This window comes from Canis aureus, chromosome 23 (assembly GCF_053574225.1).
Source record: "Canis aureus isolate CA01 chromosome 23, VMU_Caureus_v.1.0, whole genome shotgun sequence".
Taxonomy (NCBI): domain Eukaryota; kingdom Metazoa; phylum Chordata; class Mammalia; order Carnivora; family Canidae; genus Canis; species Canis aureus.
In genome coordinates this window covers 18,016,564-18,040,153 of record NC_135633.1, presented here as the reverse complement: position 1 = coordinate 18,040,153, position 23,590 = coordinate 18,016,564, and the positions used below count along the sequence as shown (strand labels likewise).

At 40.4% G+C, this 23,590-nt stretch overlaps 1 protein-coding gene and 1 long non-coding RNA gene across 11 annotated transcripts in view; one reads left to right on the top strand and one right to left on the bottom strand.

Moving 5' to 3' along the window:
* The window catches only part of LOC144294698 (uncharacterized), a 35,851-nt gene extending 34,266 nt beyond the window's left edge, over positions 1 to 1,585 (bottom strand). Inside the window, exons 1-2 of one of the 7 annotated variants that reach the window (XR_013362095.1) lie at positions 517 to 1,583; positions 55 to 206 (exon numbers count right to left, since the gene is read on the bottom strand). This is a non-coding gene — a long non-coding RNA (uncharacterized LOC144294698). Of the gene's footprint in view, positions 1 to 54 lie in introns of all 7 variants that reach the window. The other 6 variants (XR_013362097.1, XR_013362099.1, XR_013362098.1 and 3 more) reach the window with 6 other exon arrangements.
* A 101-nt stretch (positions 1,586 to 1,686) lies between these two features.
* On the top strand, positions 1,687 to 20,811 carry WEE1 (WEE1 G2 checkpoint kinase). 4 transcript variants are annotated; one of them, XR_013362091.1, is made up of 13 exons: positions 1,688 to 2,402; positions 3,855 to 4,060; positions 4,598 to 4,661; positions 4,850 to 5,022; positions 5,502 to 5,623; positions 9,910 to 10,056; positions 13,434 to 13,529; positions 13,623 to 13,708; positions 14,787 to 14,957; positions 15,054 to 15,199; positions 16,507 to 16,595; positions 19,559 to 19,688; positions 20,580 to 20,811. XR_013362091.1 is itself a non-coding variant. In XM_077866530.1 (12 exons), the coding sequence occupies exons 1-12, from the start codon at positions 1,824 to 1,826 to the stop codon at positions 20,696 to 20,698; spliced, it is 1,998 nt and encodes a 665-aa protein (XP_077722656.1). In that variant the 5' UTR covers positions 1,687 to 1,823; the 3' UTR covers positions 20,699 to 20,811. The 4 variants fall into 4 exon arrangements, 3 of the variants coding, with proteins under 3 accessions (XP_077722656.1, XP_077722658.1, XP_077722657.1); XM_077866530.1 differs by lacking the exon at positions 19,559 to 19,688 and having other exon boundaries at positions 1,687 to 2,402; XM_077866532.1 differs by lacking the exon at positions 20,580 to 20,811 and having other exon boundaries at positions 19,559 to 20,173.
* Positions 20,812 to 23,590: the final 2,779 nt, after the last annotated feature.

Sequence of the window (23,590 nt, the reverse complement as noted above, 5' to 3'; positions counted from 1 at the left end):
GCAGAAAAGACACATAGATCAGTTAGCAAATGTCTGAAAAATACAGTTGTTTACCCTTCACTGCATCTTTAGTTCCGTGATCTCAGGGAATTTCCCATGCGATAAGTATTAAAATGTGTTTCCATTATTAAAAATCCAGCTTGAGGTTTGCCTTTGAAAAGTGTTTGAACAACGATATACGGCAAAGTGTTAATACTCATAAAGTGCTACAATAAGAAAAACAATTAGAAAAATAAGTGGCCACTGGCACATGAAAACTGCATATATCAAAACAACAAAATTACATTAACCAACATTAAATATTCACTTATGTCCCGAATTCATGAGCAGTGTACTCCAAACCACTGCTAATGAGAGTTTAAATTGTTTTTCTCTGGAGGTCGGTTTGGCAGTTCCTATCCTTTGACCCAGTCATTCTCACTTCTGAGTCTACCTTTAAAAAAAAAAAAAAAAAATCAATCCCCCCCAGTCCTCAAACAACACAGACCCCCCCCCCCCCAAAAAAAAAAAAAAAACCAACCACACGAGAAGTTAGAATTTTTGCGATGGGGTTATTTACAACTGAAAAATTCCAAGAAACTTGTGTGTGCGACGATAAAGGGCAGACGAAATCACAATTTGACGAAGTACTCTCCAGTATTTTTTCTCAACTTGCGTTTAAGTTTGCAGTGAGGTGGGCCAATCTCCTTTGCCAACACTTGCCCACGTGCTGGCAAACAAATATAAACACCGCGGCGGCGTGGAGGGCCCGGGCTTCGGGCTTCGCGCTGGGGCCGCTGCTGTTTACTCGGGTGGACGAGTCTCGGGTGGGCTGCCGAGGGGGCCACGGCCTGGGGGAAGCAAGCTCGCCTCGCTGGGGGCCTACCCGACCCTACAGCTACCCTGGGGGGAAACCGAGGCTCCGGAGGCCTTCCCCACGGCCGCCGTCCCCGCCTCGAGCCCTCCCGGGCCGGCCTCCTTGCTGACTTCGGCGTCGCCTCTAAGCCCCGGGCTCAGCTCGCAGAGTTCCTGAGGCCCGAGTCACCACTTCCGGCTCCAACCTCTACGGGGGAACGAGACTGCCCACAGCCACGCCCACAACGCCCCGGCCGCCCGCACCACGGGGACGCGGCGGCCACAGGCCGCACTCCCGGGGCAGAGCGCGAGAGCCACGGGAGTTCCCAGGTCCCACCTCAGGCCCCGGGGCGCTGAGGGACCGCGAGCGGGCCACCTCCAGGCGGGGTGCGGCTGGGCCTAGCCGAGCCCGGGACCTTTCGCCCCTCCCAGAGGGCCGCCTCGGCTCCCCCGCCCGGCCCCGACCGGGCGGCGCCGGGCTAGGCTCCCAGAAGTCCGGCTCCCTCATAGGCCCGCGGCGCCGCGCCGCGCCCGCCCGGGCGGCCGAGGGGGGGGGCGGAGCCAGCGGGTTCGCGCCAAAATCGCGTAGTTGATCCCTCCCCCGCGGCCTACGTCGCGCCCTCCTTTTTTTTCAAACCCGAGGCTGGGCGTGGATTGGTGGGTCAGGCCCTCACGTGGTTAACGGTCGCGGGAAGCCGCGGAGCCCGAACCTGCGGAGCCCGGACCTGCGGCTGGACCTGCGGAGACCCCAGCCTCGGTGCCCAGGCCGCCCCGCCTCTGCTGGACAGGCCGCGCCGCTGCCGCCGCCGCCGCCGCCGCCGCCCGCAGCCCCGAGCGCTCCGGGGCCGCACCCCGTCACCGCGCAGGTCCGCCGCCGCGGCGACCCGGCGCGCCCAGTCGCACGTGGCGGACCCGCCCCCTGGGCCGTCCGCGTCCTGGACTCCGCGGGCTCCGGCTCTCCGGTCCTCGGCCCCGGCCCCAGGGGCGCGATGAGCTTCCTGAGCCGGCAACAGCCGCCGCCGCCCCGCCGCCGTCCCGGGGCTTCCTGCACTTTGAGGCAGAAGCTGATCTTCTCGCCCTGCAGCGACTGTGAGGAGGAGGAGGAGGAGGAAGAGGAGGAGGGCAGCGGCCACAGCACGGGGGAGGACTCGGCCTTCCAAGAGCCCGACTCGCCGCTGCCGCCCGCGCGTAGCCCCACAGAGCCCGGGCCCGAGCGCCGCCGCTCGCCGGGCCCGGCCCCCGGCAGCCCCGGGGAGCTGGAGGAGGACATGTTGCTGCGGGGCGCCTGTCCCGGCGCCGACGCGCCGGGCGGCGGGGCCGAGGGCGACTCGTGGGAGGAGGAGGGTTTCGGCTCCTCGTCGCCGGTCAAGTCGCCGGCAGCCGCCTACTTTCTGGGCAGCTCGTTCTCGCCGGTGCGCTGCGGCGGCGCGGGGGACGCGTCCCCGCGCGGCTGCGGGGCGCGCAGGGCCAGCGAGGGCCCCTGCTCGCCGCTGCCGGACCACCCCGGCACCCCGCCGCACAAGACCTTCCGCAAGCTGCGGCTCTTCGACACGCCGCACACGCCCAAGGTGAGAGGACGCGGGGCCGGAGCACCGCGAGCCCGCGCCCGCCCAGCCATTTAAAAAGGCCGCGGCGCCGGGAGCCGAGCGCGCCGCTGCTCGGGTTCGGTTACATAACCGCCCTGCCGCACCCCTACTCGCTCCCCTGAGCCGCAACAAAAAGTTGGCAGCCCCTCTTTTTGGCCCTGCCCAGAAGTTGTCCGTTAAGATTATGTAACTGAACAATGGGCCTCTTCTGGAACTTCTTCATCTTTCAAAGGGGCTGATCGGCGCCGTCCAGGTGGCTGATGATTTCACGCCCCTCGAGTCGGGGCCTTCCCGACCGTGTCAGCCCGGAGTGTGGCCCTGATAACGTGGTTTGGAAGGATGTCGGAGTGGTGCTGGCCCGGCCACCTGACACTCCCGAGCGCCGCAGCCATATGGTGCCTTTTAAACGCCGTGATGGGCCCTGTAATTTGGGCGGCGCAAGCAGGAGTTGGGTTAAAAGAAATTTCATGCGCTTATCGCTTCGTGTCATGTGGCCTTAAGGGGTTAAGTTTGAGGTATGGAGGGAGAGTGCGCTTCGACTTGGGAGAAAAGGCTGGCTTTCCAAGCATTTCCAGTCCTAAAGACTCCTTAATTCAGGGTAGCGTTTAAGCTTCTATCCGCACATGCTATTTATTATTGGGTAAGCGTTTGTTTAAACCGGTTTGCAGTGCCTATGTGTGGCCAGCCTAAGTGTAGCGATTAGGGACATCCGTTAAAAGCCAGCATTGGCGGGGTTGCTTGGACCCTTGTGGTTTCATATCGCTGATAACCTATCGTGATGATGAAGGTGTTCAGCACTTGTTTGTTGAGTAGCGAGTGAATATGCAGATTACTGCCTCTGGAACATTGGAAGTAACAGCAGATTTTAAAACGGACCCTTCAACGACATTGAGACAAGTATCGCGTTTATAAGACTAATATGGAAAATGTACTTTTCTGAGTCCCTTGCAGTGCCTTTGGTCGTAAACCTCAGGAAGAAGTAGTTTTTGAGCGTTACTGTTTATTAGGGACTTGCCCAAGGCATGATCCCTCTGAATGTGAGGGGAGGAGTCCGGCGGAGGTGGTTTTCAAAGCCCTATTTGGAAGGGGGGAAGGGAGCTTTTATTGGGATCCCTGACTGCTTTCTATTTTTAGATGGAATGAGAGGTTTTGTTAACTTTTAGACTGCAGAATAAACTTAATTTTAGTCTGCATTCCTACTCTTTTTTAGGGTCGGAGACTTATTTTATGTGGCAGTCTTTTTCAGGAAAAGTTGTTAGTATCCACCTTTCAGACTGCTGAAGTTAACCAGGGTTTATTTTGCTTCAGATGTGACAGAAGCTTGTGTGTTGCTTTAATCCACACTATCAGACATGTGAAAGGCTTGTTGAAGGTTGGGTTGAGAAGGCTGTCTACAGGATTTAGAGACTAAAAATTTTATTTTTCCTGACCTAGAGTTTACTCTCCAAAGCTCGAGGAATCGATTCCAGCTCTGTTAAACTCCGAGGTGGTTCTTTATTCATGGATACAGAAAAATCAGGAAAAAGGGAATTTGACATGCGACAGACGCCTCAAGTGAATATTAATCCTTTTACCCCAGATTCTGTGTTACTTCATTCCTCAGGACAGTGTCGTAGAAGAAAACGAACACACTGGAATGAGTAAGTTATTTAGTATTCCACAGTTTGGTCCCCAGTCACCCAAGATTGGTTTGTGGTACTTATCAAACTTTAATTTTATCTGAATGACTTGGAAGTTTATGCTTTGAATTTTTTTTTTTTTTTTTTTGTTAACTAGCACCCTCTTCCCAGGAAAGGTGGGTGGAAAGTAATCAGCTATGGAAAAGTAACGGTATGAAAAAGGAAGGAATAAAAAGCCTAAGTAGTTTGTAGAAAATCTGCTGGTGTCAAAAACAAGGCAGGCAGAGTTGATTTAGAAAAACTTTAATTTTGATACGTGTGATTGTGTTGGCTTGTTAATGAGCCTATTTCAGCAGGGACAACATTTCCATCAGCTGAGCTATATCTTATGATTATAAAATTATGTGCTTGCTTGTCTGTTTTTATTCATTTTACTTATTTATTTTTTCTGTTTTTATTTATTAAAATACAATTTCACTGTATATCAGATAAAGTTTTGGATCGCTAGTTGATGTGTCTATCAGATCTGTTAATAGAAACATACATAATATTTTTCAGTTCTTGTGGTGAAGACATGGAAGCCAGTGATTATGAGTTAGAAGATGAAACAAGACCTGCTAAAGTAACTAGCTTTTTATTTTCTTTTTATTGTTTCTGAATTTCATTTTCTATTTCTTAACAAGTTACCATATATACATGTTAAATATGCATTAAGATATAAGATTTTTAAATTTCACATATAGTGCTATCATCGGCAAAAAAATCATCTTCATGTCTTTGTATTATGTATATGGATACACTTTATTGCAGAGAATTACAATTACTGAAAGCAATATGAAGTCACGGTATACAACAGAATTTCATGAGCTAGAGAAAATTGGCTCTGGAGAGTTTGGTTCTGTGTTTAAGTGTGTGAAGAGGCTGGATGGATGCATTTATGCCATTAAGCGATCAAAAAAGCCATTGGCCGGCTCTGTCGATGAGTATGTATTAAAAATTTTATCTTTTGCTCTTTTATTCCATATGGTGTTGCAAACAATGTTTCACATAATCAAGCACTGAAATTTCTCATTTTTGAGAAACTATAATAATTTAATCAGATCCTTTTCATTTTGGGCCATTAATTCTTACTGAACTTGGTAAAATTATATGAATAGTCTGATTTTGGAGCCTGACTTAAATTTCTTTTTTTCTGGTAGCATCCAAGAATTCATAGTAAAATGGAGTTTCCTGAGTCCTAGGACTAGCAAAGTTCCTTCTTTGTAATTAACATTGTTCTTTAATGGAAACTTTTAGAAAAATCTAGTAGAGTCTTAATCCCCTCTCTCTTAAGCAAGTTATCCTTCAGCATAATAATAAATAACAGAAGACAAGTTTCTCTTATGAAGTTTCAGATAAATTAGTTCAGTTTAGGATTGAATAAAAATGGTTTACCATTCTATCAATGTCAAATTTCTCCTAGGCAGAACGCTTTGAGGGAAGTATATGCCCATGCAGTGCTCGGACAGCATTCTCACGTAGTTCGATATTTCTCTGCATGGGCAGAAGATGATCATATGCTTATACAGAATGAATATTGTAATGGTGAGTAATATGTTGGTTCTCTTATAAACTTGTGAAATTAAAAAAATGAACACTGAGGAAATAGTTTTTATCTGAAATCCTGCTGTAATTCTGTCTTTTATCTCTTTTTTTTTTTTTTTCTTTTATCTCTTAAAAATTCAAAGATCAAGAAGCCTAACATGAGTTTCAAGTTCATTGCCTACCTGGATGTTTGTTTATTTGGTTTTTTAAGATTTTATTTACTTATTTATGACAGAGAGAGAGAGAGAGAGACAGGCAGAGGGAGAAGCAGGCTCCGTGCAGGGAGCCCAACATGGGACTTGATCCCGGGTCTCTGGGATCACACCCCGGGCTGAAGGCGGCACTAAACCGCTGGGCCACCAGGGCTGCCCAGATTATATTTATTTATTCATAAGAGACATTGAGGCAGAGACGGAGGCAGAGGGAGAAGCAGGCTCCCCACAGGGAGCCTGATGTTGGACTCAATCCCAGGACCTGGGAACACAACCTGAGCCAAAGGCAGATAGATGCTGAACCACTGAGCCACTCAGGCAGGCATCCCCTACTTGGATACTAAGTAAAGATTGAAAACCTACTCCCTTGTGCACAGTAGTTGTGTACCTGTTAGTCAAACTGATCTTGAAAGGATCATGGCCTTGCCTTGTATATTTTGATATCTCTAGCATGTAGCACACTGTATTGGGGTATAGCAGTTAATAAGGTAGGTTCAGTGCATCTAGCCTTCCTTTCCATTTCATTTTATGTGCTGTTAAAACTGATACTGGTTACTCATAGTGACAGTGGCTCTCCATTGTTCTAACTTCAGCCTTTTGTTTACAAAGTATTCTATAATCTTGCTTTCATTCCCATTTTTCCAACCTTGTTTACCACCAGAATCTACTCTGACTTGTCTACTAAGTTATGCTTTTAGTTTTCTAGCTGTGCCTCTCTCCCGCACTTCCCCCCCAAAACCAACAAAACAAGCATCCATGGAGGTTCAACTTTGGACCTCTGTAGAGCTTTACCTTTCAACAAGTCCTTCAAGGACGAGCTTGGTTCCCCCTCTTTTTCATTAAACCTTTATCAAAACCCTAGTCTCAATTCTGATTCTTGTAAATACCTGTTCTTAAATAGGTAAATCTTTATATATGCTGGATTTCCATTTCTGTATATCTTCTACGAATATTAGAGAATTTGGAATTTAGTGGGCAGTTGAGAAGTGATAGCAAAGATTTGTGTTACTTTTTTTGTTTTGTTTTGTTTTGTTTGTTTGTTTTTTGATTCTCATTATTTTTTCCTTCAACAAGACTAGCCTTCTCATAGCTTGTGAATTAATAAGTAGTGTAGGTAGTGGATTCAGGTTTTCAGCATTTAAAAACATTGAACAAAACAAGTAAAAGATCCAGTTCTCACCTTTTTGTTGAGTTATTGTATTCTCTGTATTTGAAAGATGCTCAGCATATAGTGTTGCTACTAATTTGTTTCACACGTCTCTCGAAATGTTTCTATTCATATCATCAGAATATTTATGTAGTTGTCTCTCATGACCCTGTGGACTAATCTGTTTCTTAACCTTCATTTTTCATTTACTACTCTTAATATAGGACAATTTGACCATGTCTTTTCCACTCCATATGTGCTAGATGCCATATTTCAGTTTCTTTCTCCCTCTCACCTAGGGAGAGGTTGATGTAGCTGGTCTTAAGTATTTCAGTAGCACTCCAGGGATCACACATTTCTAAAAATCCACCAAATAAATATGTGGTTGTGTAATTTAGATGATTTTGAGAAAATTCTTAGGCCTGGAGGGATAAGGAAGAGTGAGTTGACTTGCTGCCCTCTCAGATTAATAAAGACCTTGTCCTAACAAAACAAAACTTTGTCTTGTCATAAAGCTAGATTATAAAATTATATTTTTAAATTGTTTTTTTTTTTAAGATTTTATTTTATTTTTTAATTTTTATTTATTTATGATAGTCACAGAGAGAGAGAGAGAGAGGCAGAGACACAGGCAGAGGGAGAAGCAGGCTCCATGCACCGGGAGCCCGACATGGGATTCGATCCCGGGTCTCCAGGATCGCGCCCTGGGCCAAAGGCAGGCGCCAAACCGCTGCGCCACCCAGGGATCCCTAAAATTATATTTTTAAACAGTTTATTATTTTGGAACGGTATAGAACATTTAAAGAATCTACAGATCTTTAAAAAAAATCTGTGTGAACCTCTTAGTTGTCTATTTTGTTTGGATGAAAGGAAATGAGTCTATCTAGATAGATTTGTGAACTCTTCTATTTCTTTTTGCTGCCATTCTTCTCTCCACATAAATTTTTTAATGTCCTAGCAATAGGCCTGATCTTCAGATTCTTTTCCACAGTTTCACAGGGAAATGATTCTATTAACATTTCATTTGTACATGGTGATTAACTGATATCCTTTATTGTGACTGAGTTTCCTTATTATCTTAAACAGTCATTTGCATTTTAAGCCTTTTGTCTTGGTTTGGTGATAGACTTGAAATTTTTACCCCTGGTAAACAAGTGTGTGAAAATCTTGATGGATAATGGAAGAGAACCTGAAATATCAGATCTTGCTCTTCTCACCTCTCTTTTCCTTTCAGCAGTGAAATAGAAGGAACTGGCCTAGCTATAGTTGGTAGACCCGCTAAAATGCAGCCGAATTCTATCTTATTAAACTTGGTCTAGGACTTGAAGCCCGTTTATTGACCTCCCTTCTAGAGCCCTCTCTTTTCCTGCAGTTCAAGATTTGTACAAGTTAAGTGTGGAGAACATATTTAAGCCTAAAATATCAAGGTGTGTGATTTATTTTTATTTTTAAAACACGTTGGACATTTTGCTACCTTAGTCTTGTTCAAATTGTAGTACCTCCTTTCCTGATATGTATGTATCAGTATACCTTCCTGATTTTATTACTCTGGCTCTGATTTCATTATCCCTAACTAAGCTTTAAACAGAAGTGGTTTATTTTGGTTTTTGATTTTTGTTTTGTTTTGTTTTACATAACTCCTCTTTTCCTCTGAGATAAGTTATAAATTTATAATGTTTTTAATAAAACTTATAAAGTATAAACTCATTTTTTAAAGTATAAACAAAAGAGTTTGTTGGTTTGATCCTATAAAAGCAGGTTTTATTCTCTTACTAAAAGTAGTGTAAGTTAAAACTATACTAAGATACTGGCTTTTATCTGTAAAATTCATACACTGTTGCCAAGGATGTGAGAAAACAGTTACTCTCATACATTAATGATGGGAGTATATATTGGTACAGCCTTATCTCAGGGTGTGTGTGTGTAAATGTAAGTAAAATTGCCCCAGATTTGTCTTCCAAAGCTTCATATTCACATAAGGCGAGTGCTAGTAGAGTTTAAGTACCAGCCATTTTGAAATCAGAAACTGGATACACTGTTACTTCTTTTATGTGAATTTTCACAGGCAATGAAGTTTTAGCACTGATGGTGTGAATACCAATCCTAAGCTATTTTGTAGAATAGAGAAATCCCCCTCTCAGCTATAAAAATATATTCTATATATGAGATAGTATTTCACACATATATTTGAGCCACATATTAGTATTGTTTTATAACTGTACATATCCTTTATTTTTTAAAAAAAAAAAGATTTTATTTATTTGCGTGCATGAACATGAGAGAGGAGGGGTTGTGGAGAGGAACCAGAGGGAGAGGGACAAGCAGACTGTGCACTGAGCATGGCCTGAGGAAGAAGGGCTAGATCCCACGACCCCAAGATCATGACCTGAGTGAAACCAAGAGTCAGACACTCAACCAAGTACCACCCAGGCACACCTGTATATGCCCTTTAAACCAGCAATTGTTTAAAAAAGAAATTATTTTAAAATGCTCATCAATTAAGAGATTGGTTAATGTATCACCATTCAATTATAAATGGAATTCTGTAGAGACACAAGAGAACAAGGCAGTCTATGTATATTAGTAAAGAATGATCTTCGAGATAATGAAAATAGGCTATCATTTGTATAAAAAGGAGTTGAAAAGAATATATAAGAAACCAATAAGGTTGGATTATTCTGGGAAAAAGAACCAGGTAGTGTGCTGGGGTGTGTGGATGAAGCAGAGACTTTACACTATATTTTGTATCCATATGAGTATATTACCTATTGAAAGAATAAATAAAATTTTGATTTCATAAGCATGAAGAACAGAGTAGGTCGTATAAAATGTTACTTTCTTTGTTGAGTTTGTGGCCATTGAGTAAAGATGGAAGAGAAATAAGATCTTAGGAAGAAGAAATTGCTAATTTTTCCCATGTTTGTTAGGTGGAAGTTTAGCGGATGCCATAAGTGAAAACTATAGAAGCATGAGTTACTTTACAGAAGCAGAGTTGAAGGATCTCCTTTTGCAAGTTGGCCGGGGCTTGAGGTATATCCATTCAATGTCTTTGGTTCATATGGATATAAAGCCTAGTAAGTATTAAAAATTCTCTGATCTGTGTTCTTTAGTGTTAATAGAGAATAAAATGATTTTATTAAAACAATAGGAAAACATACATCCTACTTTTATCATTGTTAGTTTTAAAAGACCTTTGAGCCAGATATTGATATTGGTTTATTATTTCTGTTTATTTCTTCTCTCCAAAATAGTTGAGACAACCAACTCATTTTTATTAAAAGTTGGAAAAATCTGCTGCATTTTATGGGAACCACATAGTCACAAAGCAAGACTCTGATGGAGAGACTAAGAACCTGTTGTTTAAAGCCCTTCTCTTTTGCTAGGCTATAGAACCATAACAACAAAATATTGCTCGTGCTGCTAACAGGGTTGTTAGAATAAAATGAGATATGTGAAAACATTTTTGGAAGTTTAAGTGCTATGCAGACATGGAATTTCTAGCTTATATACCATGAAAGTGTTACCGTATTATTCAGAAAACAGCACATGCAGTGTATTATCTTGCATTTAAAAAACGGGTGCAAGTAAATGCTGCAGTAACATCTTCATGTAAATTCCTCTCATTTTATTAAAATAACCTCATCAGGGCAGCCCCGGTGGCACAGCGGTTTGGCGCCGCCTGCAGCCTGGGGTGTGATCCTGGAGCCCCGGGATCAAGTCCCACGTCGGGCTTCCTGTAGGGAGCCTGCTTCTCCCTCTGCCTGTGTCTCTGCGAGCCTGCTTCTCCCTCTGCCTGTGTCTCTGCCTCTCTCGCTCTCTCTGTGTCTCTATGAATAAATAAACAAAATTTAAAAAAAAATAACCTCATCATATACACATTCATTCATTCATTCATTCATAAAGATTTTATTTATTTATTCATGAGAGGCAGAGACCTAGACAGGAGAGGCAGGCTCCCTGCAGGGAACCTGATGTGGGACTCGATCCCAGGACCCCAGGATCACAACCTGAGCCAAAGGCAGTGACTCAACTACTGAGCCACCCAGGTGCCCCTAAGTACACTATTTTAAAACTTGTGGGATGCCTGGGTGGCTCAGTGGTTGAGCGTCTGCCTTCAGCCCAGGGCGTGATCCTGGAGACCCGGGATCAAGTCCTACATCGGGCTCCCTGCATGGAGCCTGCTTCTTTCTGTGCCTGTGTCTCTGCCTCTCTCTCTGTGTCTCTCATGAATAAATAAATAAAATCTTTTAAAAATTAAAAAAAAAACTTGTTATAAATCAACTTTACCTTTTTATTTTAGTAAATTTTCATCTCTTCTAATACCCAGATCATATTAAAATTTTTCCCAGGTGACCCAAGTCCTTAATGGTTGACTTGTCCAAACTAGTTCCATTTCAGAACCGTGCATCCCATCTCCCTCTATCCTTTTTTTTTCTTTTTTAAGATTCTACCCTTCCCCTACTTTATTTTTTTATTTTTTTTTAATCTTTTTTTTTTAATTTTTATTTATTTATGATAGTCACACACACACAGAAAGAGAGGCAGAAACACAGGCAGAGGGAGAAGCAGGCTCCATGCACCGGGAGCCCGAAGTGGAATTCAATCCCGGGTCTCCAGGATGGCGCCCTGGGTCAAAGGCAGGCGCTAAACCGCTGTGCCACCCAGGGATCCCTAAAAAAATATACTAGTATAGACTTTGTTGTTTTTGTTGTTGTTTAAAGATTTCATTCATTTATTCATGAGAGACAGAGAGGCAGAGACACAGGCAGAGGGGGAAGCAGTCTCCATGCAGGGAGTCCGGCATGGGACTTGATCCCGGGGTCTCCAGGATCATATCCTGGGCTGAAGGCGGTGCTAAACCGCTGAGCCCCCCCGCCCCCGGACTGCCCTAAACTTTGTTTTTGTTTTTTTTTTCCCTAAACTTTGTTTTATAAGATGTCCTTTCTTCTGGATTTGACTGATTGCTCCCTTGCATCATTTATCTTATTCCTTTTCCTCCCCCTAGTTTCCCAAAGACTGGAAGTTAAGATTAATAGATTGATGAATTCAAGTATGAATTTTAGGCTAGGGGTTTTAAGTTGAATTTAATGAAGGGTTTTTGTGTTTTTTGTGTGTGTGTGTGTTTTGGTTTTTTTTTTTTGGTCTATGAAAATGTGATTCATGAGAATTTTAATTCATATTCATTTCATACAACTTATTTTAATCCTCTAAGTTATATGAAGAATTTCTTCTCTGTATGTCAATAACTCACTGAAGGGATCCCTGGGTGGCGCAGCGGTTTGGCGCCTGCCTTTGGCCCAGGGCGCGATCCTGGAGACCCGGGATCGAATCCCACGTCGGGCTCCCGGTGCATGGAGCCTGCTTCTCCCTCTGCCTGTGTCTCTGCCTCCCTCTCTCTCTCTGTGTGACTATCATAAATAAATAAAAATTTAAAAAAAAAAAAAAAACTCACTGAAATTTTTATAGTCAAAGGGGAAAAATAATATTTGGACTGATGGCAATAAATAGGAATTAGTAAAGTTTGCCTATACTCCCTCATATCTTGTATTAAGTATAAGACAAACATAATAGTAGACCCTTAGAAGTACAAAAGTTGAAATATTAAGGCATGTGAAGTTTTAAAATTTCAAATTTACAAATACCATCCTAAAATAAAGTGTCCTTATTAATAAAATTTTTTTTAAAGATTTATTTATTCATGAGATACACAGAGAGAGAGAAAAAGAGAGAGGCAGAGACCTAGGCAGAGGGAGAAGCAGGCTCCATGCAGGGAAACTGATGTGGGACTCGATCTCAGGACTCCAGGATCACGCCCTGGGCCGAAGGCAGGTGCCAAACCACTGAGCCACCCAGGGATCCCCAATAAAGTGTTACTGGAAAGATGAATGTAACATTTATAAACTCAGTATTACATTGGTAAAACTATTAAAATGAAATCAGTTGCTGAGACTCACATTAATCATGAACTTACCTGAATTTGAAGAAGAAAAGTGTGTGTACAGTAGAGATGTGAACCACAAAGCCACATTGGGATGTAAATTCTGTATGGTCAGTCAAACTCAAAAGTTCAATTACTTGTATTTTTCATACCATCCTGTAGCATTAGGTTAAAATTCATGTTTTGGAAGCATCACAGACTAATTACTATGTTACTACCTTTTGTATTATTTCTATGTAGTTAAAACCAAAGATCAATGTGTGGATGACAAGGGTCTAATGAAGTAGTTTCCAAGTGTTCAAAGATCAGCACTAGGCCAGAACATATGTTCCTTAGAAAATACAATACCATTTCCTATCCCCTGAGATTCTTATTCTCATTGGGTTTTGAAGTAGAATATATGAGAATCTATGTTTGACAGCTTTTGGGATGATTCTCATGTATGACCTTGTTTATGAATTTTGGTTACACTATTAATTGTTAGTGCAGCTTACATAAATAACTGTTTGACAGGTAATATTTTCATATCTCGAACCTCAATCCCAAATGCTGCCTCTGAAGAAGGAGATGAAGATGACTGGGCATCCAACAAAGTTATGTTTAAAATAGGTAAGAAAGAAAGATAACCAGATTATTGCCTTAAACTAAAGTATAAGAGGCTATTTAACTCTTGACTCTATTTTTTTTTTCCAATATTTGTAGGTGATCTTGGACATGTAACAAGAATCTCTAGTCCACAAGTTGAAGAGGGTGATAGCCGTTTTCTTGCAAATGAAGTTTTACAGGAGGTAGTTTTTTCCTTTAATAATGCTGTTTGCTTTATTTATTTTGTTAATAAGGTAACAATGCAGACATATTAAAATTTTAAGCTAATAACTAGTAAACTGGTAAAGAAAGCCTAACCCATGAGCTGGGGATATTTAATCTAGCAAAATTCAGTCAAGGCAAGGATTTACAGTATTCAACAATAGTGGAGTTATAAAAGAAGTTCTTATACACTACTGGTGGAACTGTAAATTGGCATAGCCTCTTAGGAGATCAAAGTATTTGTATCAGCATTTTAAAATGCTAAACCTTTGACCCAGAATTTCCATTTATGTAGGAGTTTCTCCCACAGAATGTTCATATACAAATATAGAGAACGACGTACATAAGTGTCCAGCAATAAAGGAACGATTAAATAAATTACAGCGTATAGTTAATAGTACTGTTTGAAAAAGTGTGACCAAAAAAATGTGACAGAATAGTATCTCTTGATAAAAGTTTTGTTTTGTTTTGTTTTTAATTTTATTTATTTATGATAGTCACACACAGAGAGAGAGAGGCAGAGACATAGGCAGAGGGAGAAGCAGGCTCCATGCAGGGAGCCCGACGTGGGATTTGATCCCGGGTCTCCCAGGATTGCGCCCTGGGCCAAAGGCAGGCGCTAAACCGCTGCGCCACCCAGGGATCCCTTGATAAAAGTTTTGAATGGAAGTAGAATAAGTAGAACAAATAAATTGCATGATCCCATTGTTCTTTTTATATGTGTACATGTATTTGTAATTTGTCAACGTATGTTTCCTGTATTCATATGAATACTCCCAAAAGAATAGGAGTTTTTTCTAAGAGTTGAATTGGACTAGTGAAAAGGAGAAGGTATTTATTTTTAGAAATGTATTTACCACTCCCAGAGTATGTATGTATTTGTGGTTTTAAAAAGCTCCTCAAATTTAATTTACTATCTGAATAGGTCTTAAGAGTTAAATGTGGCATTGGATGTTTTAATTTAGTCTTATTTCTCACCAGTCATCACTAAAGTGTAATTTTATTTTATTTTGGCCATTTTTATATTACCTTAAAATTTTTTTTTTTTTAATTTTACAGAACTATACTCATCTGCCAAAAGCGGATATTTTTGCCCTTGCCCTCACAGTGGTGTGTGCTGCTGGTGCTGAACCTCTTCCGAGAAATGGAGACCAATGGCATGAAATCAGACAGGGTAGATTACCTCGAATTCCCCAAGTGCTTTCCCAAGAATTTACAGAGTTGCTAAAAGTGAGCATTGTTTGTATATGAAGCACTTTTTATTCACATGGTTTTATATGTTATTAAATTATATGTCTTTACCTTAATTTTACTTCTCTTTCTAAGGTTATGATTCATCCAGATCCAGAGAGAAGACCATCAGCAATGGCACTGGTAAAGCATTCGGTATTGCTGTCTGCTTCTAGAAAAAGTGCAGAACAATTACGAATAGAATTGAACGCTGAAAAATTCAAAAATTCACTTTTGCAGAAGTAAGTGAGGGTTTTTTGGAATGTTTTTTAACTTTCTCATTTTCATTCTCAAATTTTAGAGATTTAGGTTTTCTGTCAGTGAAGGCTGTAGTGGTTTGCTATATTGTACAGTTAAAATTTGGGGATTTCTGCCTTAAGTTAGTATTTGTGACCTATTAATTTGTGTTGTTCCTAAACTTCGAAATTATGGACTTAAAATTTTTTAAGACTAGCATGTATTTGGGCAGCCTCGGTGGCGTAGCGGTTTGGCGCCGCCTGCAGCCCAGGGAGTGGAGTGATCCTGGAGACCCTGGATTGAGTCCCACATTAGGCTCTCTGTATGATGCCTGCTTCTCCCTCTGCCTGTGTCTCTGCCTGTGTCTCTGTCTCTATGAATAAATAAACGAAATCTTTAAGAAGAAAAAAAAAAGATTAGCATGTATTTGCAAGTGGTATTAATCCTCAATCCCTAAATTGTAGCAAAAGCAGAGTGAGCCTGTATAAGGTTTTTCCCCCCCTAAACTCTCACCATAAATTTTACATTTTCCTTCATTCTTTCTATTTATTTTTATGGAAGGATGAAAAAAACTTTTTAAAATATTTTTATTTATTTAATCATGAAAGACACAGAGAGAGAGAGGCAGAGACAGGCAGAGGGAGAAGCAGGCTCCATTGCAAGGGAGCCTGATGTGGGACTCAATCCCGGGGCCCCAGGATCACGCCCTGGGCCAAAGGCAGCACTAAACCACTGAGCCACCAGGACTGCCTGGAAGGATGAAAATTAACATCAATTAACTTAGTAGATGAGTCTCCTATTTTATCTGAATGACCTTTGATATTTTCAGAAAAATGTTTGGAATAATTCTAATTCATTTGCTTTATTGCTGATTGTAACCTAATCAGAACTGACTTGCAATATAAGATTTATTTGCCATGAGTTTGCTAGCCACCAGTGTTCATAGAAATAGAAAGTAGAACTTTCCTTTCATCTCTGTCATGTAAATATTTTCACAATACGAATTAGAGTTCTGTTTGAAATTATTTATTATAATTCAAAGTCATTACTAGCATCCTTATTACTTATATCCAAGTATATATGATATTTTAATTCTGAGAGCACAAAATAAAATCATTTTATAAATTTAAGTTGTCTGAGCACAAGCTAAAGTTTCATACTGTAATTTTTTTCCTCGATTGTGTCTTTGAATAACGATGGCCTGCTAAGATCTCCCAAGTTGACAATACAGTTTGTGTTTGGCCTCTTAGGATCCCTTCCTAGGATTAATACAATAGGTGAAAAGTCTTGTTTCCTATTTTTATGTTCTTAGAGAACTCAAGAAAGCCCAGATGGCAAAAGCTGCAGCTGAGGAAAGAGCACTCTTCACTGATCGGATGACCACTAGGTCCACCACCCAGAGTAATAGAACATCTCGACTTATTGGAAAGAAAATGAACCGTTCTGTCAGCCTTACCATATACTGAACTACTCATTTCCCACCTCCCCCAAAAAACTGTGACAAGAGGAAGCTAGGTTGAAATCACTGCTAGAATCCAGTTTGCAATTACTTTCTCAATCGGTGTCAGTAGTTTAACTGAATACCTTTTAGGACTTTATTTGTGAATTACAGTTGAAAGCTGTATTTTGACCAGTGCTATATCAGGCTTTCATCTAGTCTTAACAGTCTGTCTTTTGTAGGATGTCAGTCACTGTTTGGATGTTACACCAGCCTTTCCAGGGTTAACCACTGTGGTGGTGTGCTGCTTATAGTTTGCTGTTGCATTGTAATAAAGGGTGTCTTTCCCTGTAGTGACCTGTAAAGGGACTCAAGGGCTTTATTACAAACATATTCTCCCTTTGAAAAGGGAAATGCTAAGAGACTCTACTACTCAGCCTTCAGTGTACCTGTGTCAATCTTATATTTCTTTTTTTTTTTTTAATTGTGAATTATACTTGTATATCCAACTGGGAGCACTTTGTAGGCATTGCATGAACCATGGAATAATAATTCTGTGGAAGTATTGCCTTGTGAATTTGCTGCTATTTTAGTTTTGTCTTTGCTGTAAAATTGTAGCATTAAACAATCATTGTTGTTAATAGGCTTTTTGGAAAACAATTATGTGAAATATATAGCTGCTCTTGATGACAAGCAGCTATTTGCCTTTTTTTTTCCTTTGAACTTTGAAGCTAGTGCATTGGAGTAATGCACCTTTTTTTCCCTTTTGGATTGCTGTATTAATGTAGTATAATTATTACTGGTTTTGTAATTTCTCCTGATAATGCCCTTCCCTGACTCTTTTTTTAAAAATGTTCTCTCCTCCTACCCAAGTTTTGTACTTGATTGTATTGTTAGTCTGTTTTTAAATGTTTTGCCCGGATTCTCTTCGATATTTGTGTATATAAACTAATCTTGGTGATAGTGTACATAGCTGTTTGAAATGCCAGAATGACTTCTGACTATTCCAAGCTTTTCACAAAATATGTTTATTCAATGATAAGCCATTTGATTAATAATACTGGCTAACCAGACATTGCAAAAAACAACATAGAATTTGTCTATCGTTTGTTTTCCTATTAATTTTGGTTTAAAACACGTTTGCACTTGTCTGTTTGACTTGTGTTTTATTAACATTGATTGGCATATTAAAAGTCACTCTGAGCTTACCTTAATTGTCTAAATCTTTGTAATGCCTGTATTCTACTATTTTATCTCTAGTATCACTACACTTTAACACTTAGAGTATAATATATATAAAGTACTGAAAAAGGGCACATTTTTCCACAGAATATGAAACATTATTTAATGATAAGTTTTAGTCTACATCAGTTATATTTTGTTATTGGAGAAAAATTTGTCCATCAAATGTTTTTTGACTATAAGTATTTAATATTTGTACATTACATTGCATATTATGCATTTGACCTGCTAGAAAAGTAGTGTAATGCAATTTAAAATAGCTTTAGATTATGAAGTGGTATAATGACTCAACTTTCTAATTTGAGCTGAGTCACACAAAAGCTTTAAAGTTGTAACTCAACTAGGCTTGATTTTTTTAAGAATTGAGAGTGCAAATTTAAGTGATAAACAGTGCTAATTCTATGTGACATCTTTTCCTGATGTAGATTAGATCCAGAATAAGATGCAAAGGCCGTAGAACTTTAAAAATGGATGTTCCCCTCCTTCCCCACGAAAAGAAAAAGGATTTCGCAAGATTCTTGTGCTTTTTGATCATGGGTACTTAATTTCTGTTGATTAGGGTCTATTTCTTCCAACTATAAACATTCCTAATAAGCTTAATTACTTTAGCTTTTAAGCCTATGGCATGTTAAAAAGCACATTTTAGAGGTGTGAGAGGAATTAGTGCAGACAGGTAAATTAGATAAAAAAGGTGATAGAAAAAGAAAAAGGTGATAGGTATGGGTGAGAGAAAAAAAGCTGCAGAGGCTGGAGTAGGTAACACATTTCAGTAGTCACTAGACAAAATTATAAAAAGTATAATTGGTGTACGTTAAGGTCATTCAAAGTCATTAAGGTGCATTTTTCTAATGCTCTAGCTTCAAAGAAAAACAGGTGTTTTTCAAGTTGATACTTGGCAGTAGATTTTTCACATATTTAAGAATATTAGATTTAAATTTTTTTTTTTTTAAATATTAGATTAGGAAAAAAATCTGGTCTTCTAAGAAGGAATTTTTAAGCCATCTAAAAGCTGATAGGAGGGTTGGGCTCATATTCACAGGATACTTAGGTTGAGTGACTTCTATGTGCTAACTGGTAGAACCAAGATCTGTAATAAACAGTCTTTGCCCCTTAGTTTCAGGATAAAATAGATGAGACCCATGTAAACCTAAAAATGACAATAAAATGTGATAAGTGCTATGTTGAAGGGATTCTACAAGAAGAGTGATAGCTCAAAGGACAGTTACATAGCTTGGGGAGATGCTGGTGGTAGAGCAGTAAGTAGATCCAGGGAATTACATTTAGACTGGTTTCAAAGCCATTGTACTGACAGGGTAAGAGGAAAGAAGGCCTGAGCCAGGACCCCTGTGCATGGACACTATAGAATAGGGATTTCATTAGATAGGAGCACTGCACACTGAACAGTTTTTGTTTTTATATGATAGAATGAAAACTTCTTAGCATAACATCAGGAGGAAGCTACAAATGCTAATACGGAAGCATTGAAGAATTTTCCAGGAAAGTTAACTAAGATCCAGGGGCCTATTCTTGTTTGAGACATCTAACACTGATACAACTATAAAGTTTTGGAAAGCAGACTTTAGTAAGGGAGAAAATTTTTAAATACGGACTACGCAGGCAGGTAGGAGGAATCGCATTGCATGTGACCGCAAATGAAATTGCTGCCTTATCTTTAACTTGGCAGGAATCCAAAACAGCCTCCTTTAGCTAGGAGCTAATGTCTTTTGAAGAGCCACTTCTGAAGCTTTCGTTTTCACTCTGTTCCAGAGGTCAAGAAATAATGGCATTAAAATATTGCTAACAGCTGGATTTGGGTAATGCTTTCAGCTGTCTCCCAATTCTTAAAGTAGCAGCATCCTGATTAGTTTTCTTCCACCCAAATTCATCACAAAGCATCTCCCTGACTTTAGCCAACAGATCAAATAAATGGTTGCATCCCTAAAGTATTTTTAAACTTTTTTATAAAAAGTAAAAATTTTAAAGGCAAAAATTAAAAGCAATCGGGCAGCCCGAGTGGCTCAGCAGTTTAGCGCCACTGCCTTCAGCCCAGGGTGTTATCCTGGAAACCTGGGATCAAGTCCCACATCAGACTCCCTGCATGGAGCCTGCTTCTCTCTCTTCTCCCTCTGCCTCTCTCTGTGTGTCTCTCATGAATAAATACATAAAATCTTAAAAAAAAAAAAATCAACAAGGAGGATGGATCAAAAAGGAATTTTGGATGTGTTTTGGATATTGAAAAATCTTAAGCCTGAAACTAGGAATTTTTTTTTAAGATTTTTATTTATTCATGAGAGACACAGAGAGGCAGAGACATAGAGGGAGGAGAAGCAGACTTCACGCAGGGAGCCCAATGTGAGACTCGATCCCATGAGCTGAAGGCAGACGCTCAACCGCCGAGCCACCCAGGCATCCTAGGAACTGGGAATTTGGAAGAAACTTACTCATTCAGTATTTTGAGGCATTTGTATAACTGTAAAAAGCATTACTGCAACTGATTTGACATTGCAGAGTGAGTGGATCTTGAAGTTTTTCCTACAAACTTGGTTGTTTTGTTAGAAATTTCTCAGAAGCTCAGCCAGGTAGATTTTTGTAAGAAAGGAGGAGTAAGGCATCATTGAAACTGCCCTTTTCCCAACACTTAGCTTTTAAAACCTTTGAGAAGCATTCATCTGAACATCATTGAACTTTTTTTTTCTTTGTGGCAGATGACCCTAATTTTCAATGCAGTTCAAAGGTCTCTGGAATAAGGAAAAATATCTATGTATGCTCTAGGAAGATTTACCAGGAAAAGATGGTATGTTCTGTCCAAACTTCATTAAACTAAGAGTCTAAGAAACCTCGGCCAGTCCAGCCCATGAAGAAAAATACCTCAAGGAACATTTATATGATAGTTCATATTGTATAGTTTTATATGGTTAATAAATATTTTAAAGAACATCTTACTTGTTTTGAGTTTTGACATTCTTATGATTTGAAATGGGTACCAAGCCTGGAATTCCAATTTATGCCTACCGATCCATTATGCCAATGGGAAGTGCAGGTTCAGTGTACAACGACTCCATTTAGAATGATTATCGAGAGAGGGGTCACCTTTTCGCAGATGAGACTATAGAGGTTGAGGTAAGTTATATACCTTAGGAACTCACTTTGGTAAGTAGGAAAGCCAAAATTCCAATTCAGATGTTATGGGAAAGAATCCTTTTTGCAGACATGTGAGAGTTGTGGACAAATAGTAATTAAGGGAAAGAGTGCAAGCAATAAAGTAGAGTAAGAAGGGACAGTCTGAATATTAGGAAGATTGGGAAGACTACTGTCATGGAAACAGAAGTTTGAAGGAGAAATTAAGAATGACTATACAGAAAAGATTAAGTTACTCAAAGCTCTGTGAAGACATCTGGAGTGGAGATCTTTGGTGAGCAGTTCTGGTGGGAAGAGTGGGGGTGCGGGGAACAAAAGCCAGAATACAAAAAAAAAAAAAAAAAAAAAAAGCCAGATTACAGTGAGTTGGAGTATAAATGGGAGATGAGTGAAAAGAGCATGTATAAATCATTTTCAAGAAACGTGGTGGCTGAAAGAGAAGGGCAAGGGAGAAGAGGGCTATAGCTAGAGGGGTATCTGGGTTTTGCTGTTTTCACTACCCCTTATTGATCACCTATTATGTGCTAAGTGTTTTAAATACATAATATAATTTAACCCTTGTAAGAGCTCTCTGACAAAATCCCCATTATGCATATGATCTCTCCAGAGGTTAAAAGGAATTTACCTGATTATATCACTACAAAGTATCAGGATTTAAACCTAAAGTGTTAACACCACTAGCCAGATTCATAGCAAATCCTCTAAGCCTGGAGCAGAGGAAGGAAGAGTGTGGATTAGACAAGTTTGAAAGTGTTTAAAAGAATGCAGGAAGTGGGGGAGGGGAATGCCAGTGGGATGGCCCCCTTTTTGAGGCTGGAATTGAGTCCCATGAACTAAAATGCCTGAGGACAGAGCACATGTATGGGAGGAATGCTGACTCATCCCACTGCCTTTCCTTCTGAAGGAGGTGATTAAATTTTCAGAGCATACTATATAGCTACTTAAAGCAATGTTTTAAGGAGTTTTTATGACATGGGGAAATGCATGCGTTATGTTAAAAATCAGGAAGCAAAATTACTTATATAAGGATTCTTTTTTAAAGCATTAAACAAAACAACAGAAGGCTAACAATGGCTGCCATTTGAGTGATGGAATTATGGGATATTTCCCACTCCTTTTTCCTTTCCAAACTTTCTGTATTTTATTTCATTTTTTATTATTTTTTAAGATTTGATTTATTTTTAATCTCTACACCCAACATGAGGCTTGATTGAACTCACAATCCTGAGATCAAGAGTCATGTGCTCTTCTTACTGAGCCAGCCAGGTATTCCCTGAACTTTCTATATTTTAAACAACGAGGGGCACCTGAGTGGCTCAGTCTGTTAAGCATCTGACTCTTGGTTTCAGCTCAGGTCATGATTTCAGGGTCCTAGGATGGAGCCCCACGTGGGCTCTGGGCTAGGGACAGAGTTGCTTCCCTCTCCATTCCTCTCTTTCCTCCTTCCCCCACCAGCATACCCATATGCCCATGCCTGCTTTCTCTCTCTCTCTCTCAAATAAAGTAAATAAAATCTTAAAACAAAACAAAACAAACTATATATATATATATATATATATATATATATATATATATATATGACATTATTAACATGCAGTCAATACAGATTTTCAAGTCACCTAGCTAGCAAAGATTTGTCCAGTGATCATGCCTGTACTCCCCCAAATTTCTGGTAATGGAGACGGCTTCCTTACTTACAGGGGCACATATGTGATCTGGCCTGGGCCAATGTAGTTTTTCCCAGAACCTTGTAGATGCTCCAATTGCTATGTTGGCCCAACTTTCCACTACTTGGAAGAGGCTTATCTGTAGGAGAAGAGAGTGAGCCAACACAGAAGCACAATTGAGAAAAGAGGAAAGCAAGATCTGAGAGTATATCAGTATCTGAAGCTAACCTTGGTGTGGTTCCATAACATTCTATATTCCTCTTTTTGGCCTAAGCTATTTTGAGGTGAGTTTGCAATTTTGTAAAATAGTAAGCTATTTTGAGGCGAGTTTGAGGTGTTGCTTGCAATTAACAGTTTGGTGCAACATATTTCTCTAAACTGGCAGCCATAAATATTCTATATGTTGCATGACTGAGAAATGTCTGCCAACAATCCTAGGGTTCCTGGATTAAATCCCTTTGTTGAGGCTCCTGCTGTGTCAAGACTGGCATGTGGTGGTGACGGACTCCCCAGCATCTCCTCCTGCCTTGCCTCATCTTCCTGGCTACATACGGTGAGAATATACATTTTCTAATGACTACTTTGTACAAAACACCATTACCACAGTTCCAGAAAGAATTCTGCGGTAGAACTTGACCTCTGCTGAACAGGATGAGACATCACATGATTCATCAACAGCTAAAGGCACTTATTCAGCCAGGTGGTTTGGACAATAATTATAATGTGCAGTTTGTCTGCCTGTCTGCCACGTACTACTGCTCTGTCAAAGATGCTATTCTTAAAGAAGGAAGCTGGAGATAAAAGCCGGTAGAATCTTGAGTCTTGAATTTGAAAAATATAGTATTCTAAGCCTCTTCATTCTGAGGAGCGGAGGGAGTAGTGGAAAGGTGGAGGACTTAGTTCTACCATGA

Coding starts and splice junctions, on each gene's coding strand:
- WEE1 (XM_077866530.1), top strand. CDS start 1,824: ATGAGCTTCCTGAGCCGGCAACAGCCGCCGCCGCCCCGCCGCCGTCCC. Junction 5,624..9,909: donor ACAGAATGAATATTGTAATG/GTGAGTAATATG, acceptor CATGTTTGTTAG/GTGGAAGTTTAGCGGATGCC. Junction 16,596..20,579: donor CACTAGGTCCACCACCCAGA/GTAATAGAACAT, acceptor TCTTTGTGGCAG/ATGACCCTAATTTTCAATGC.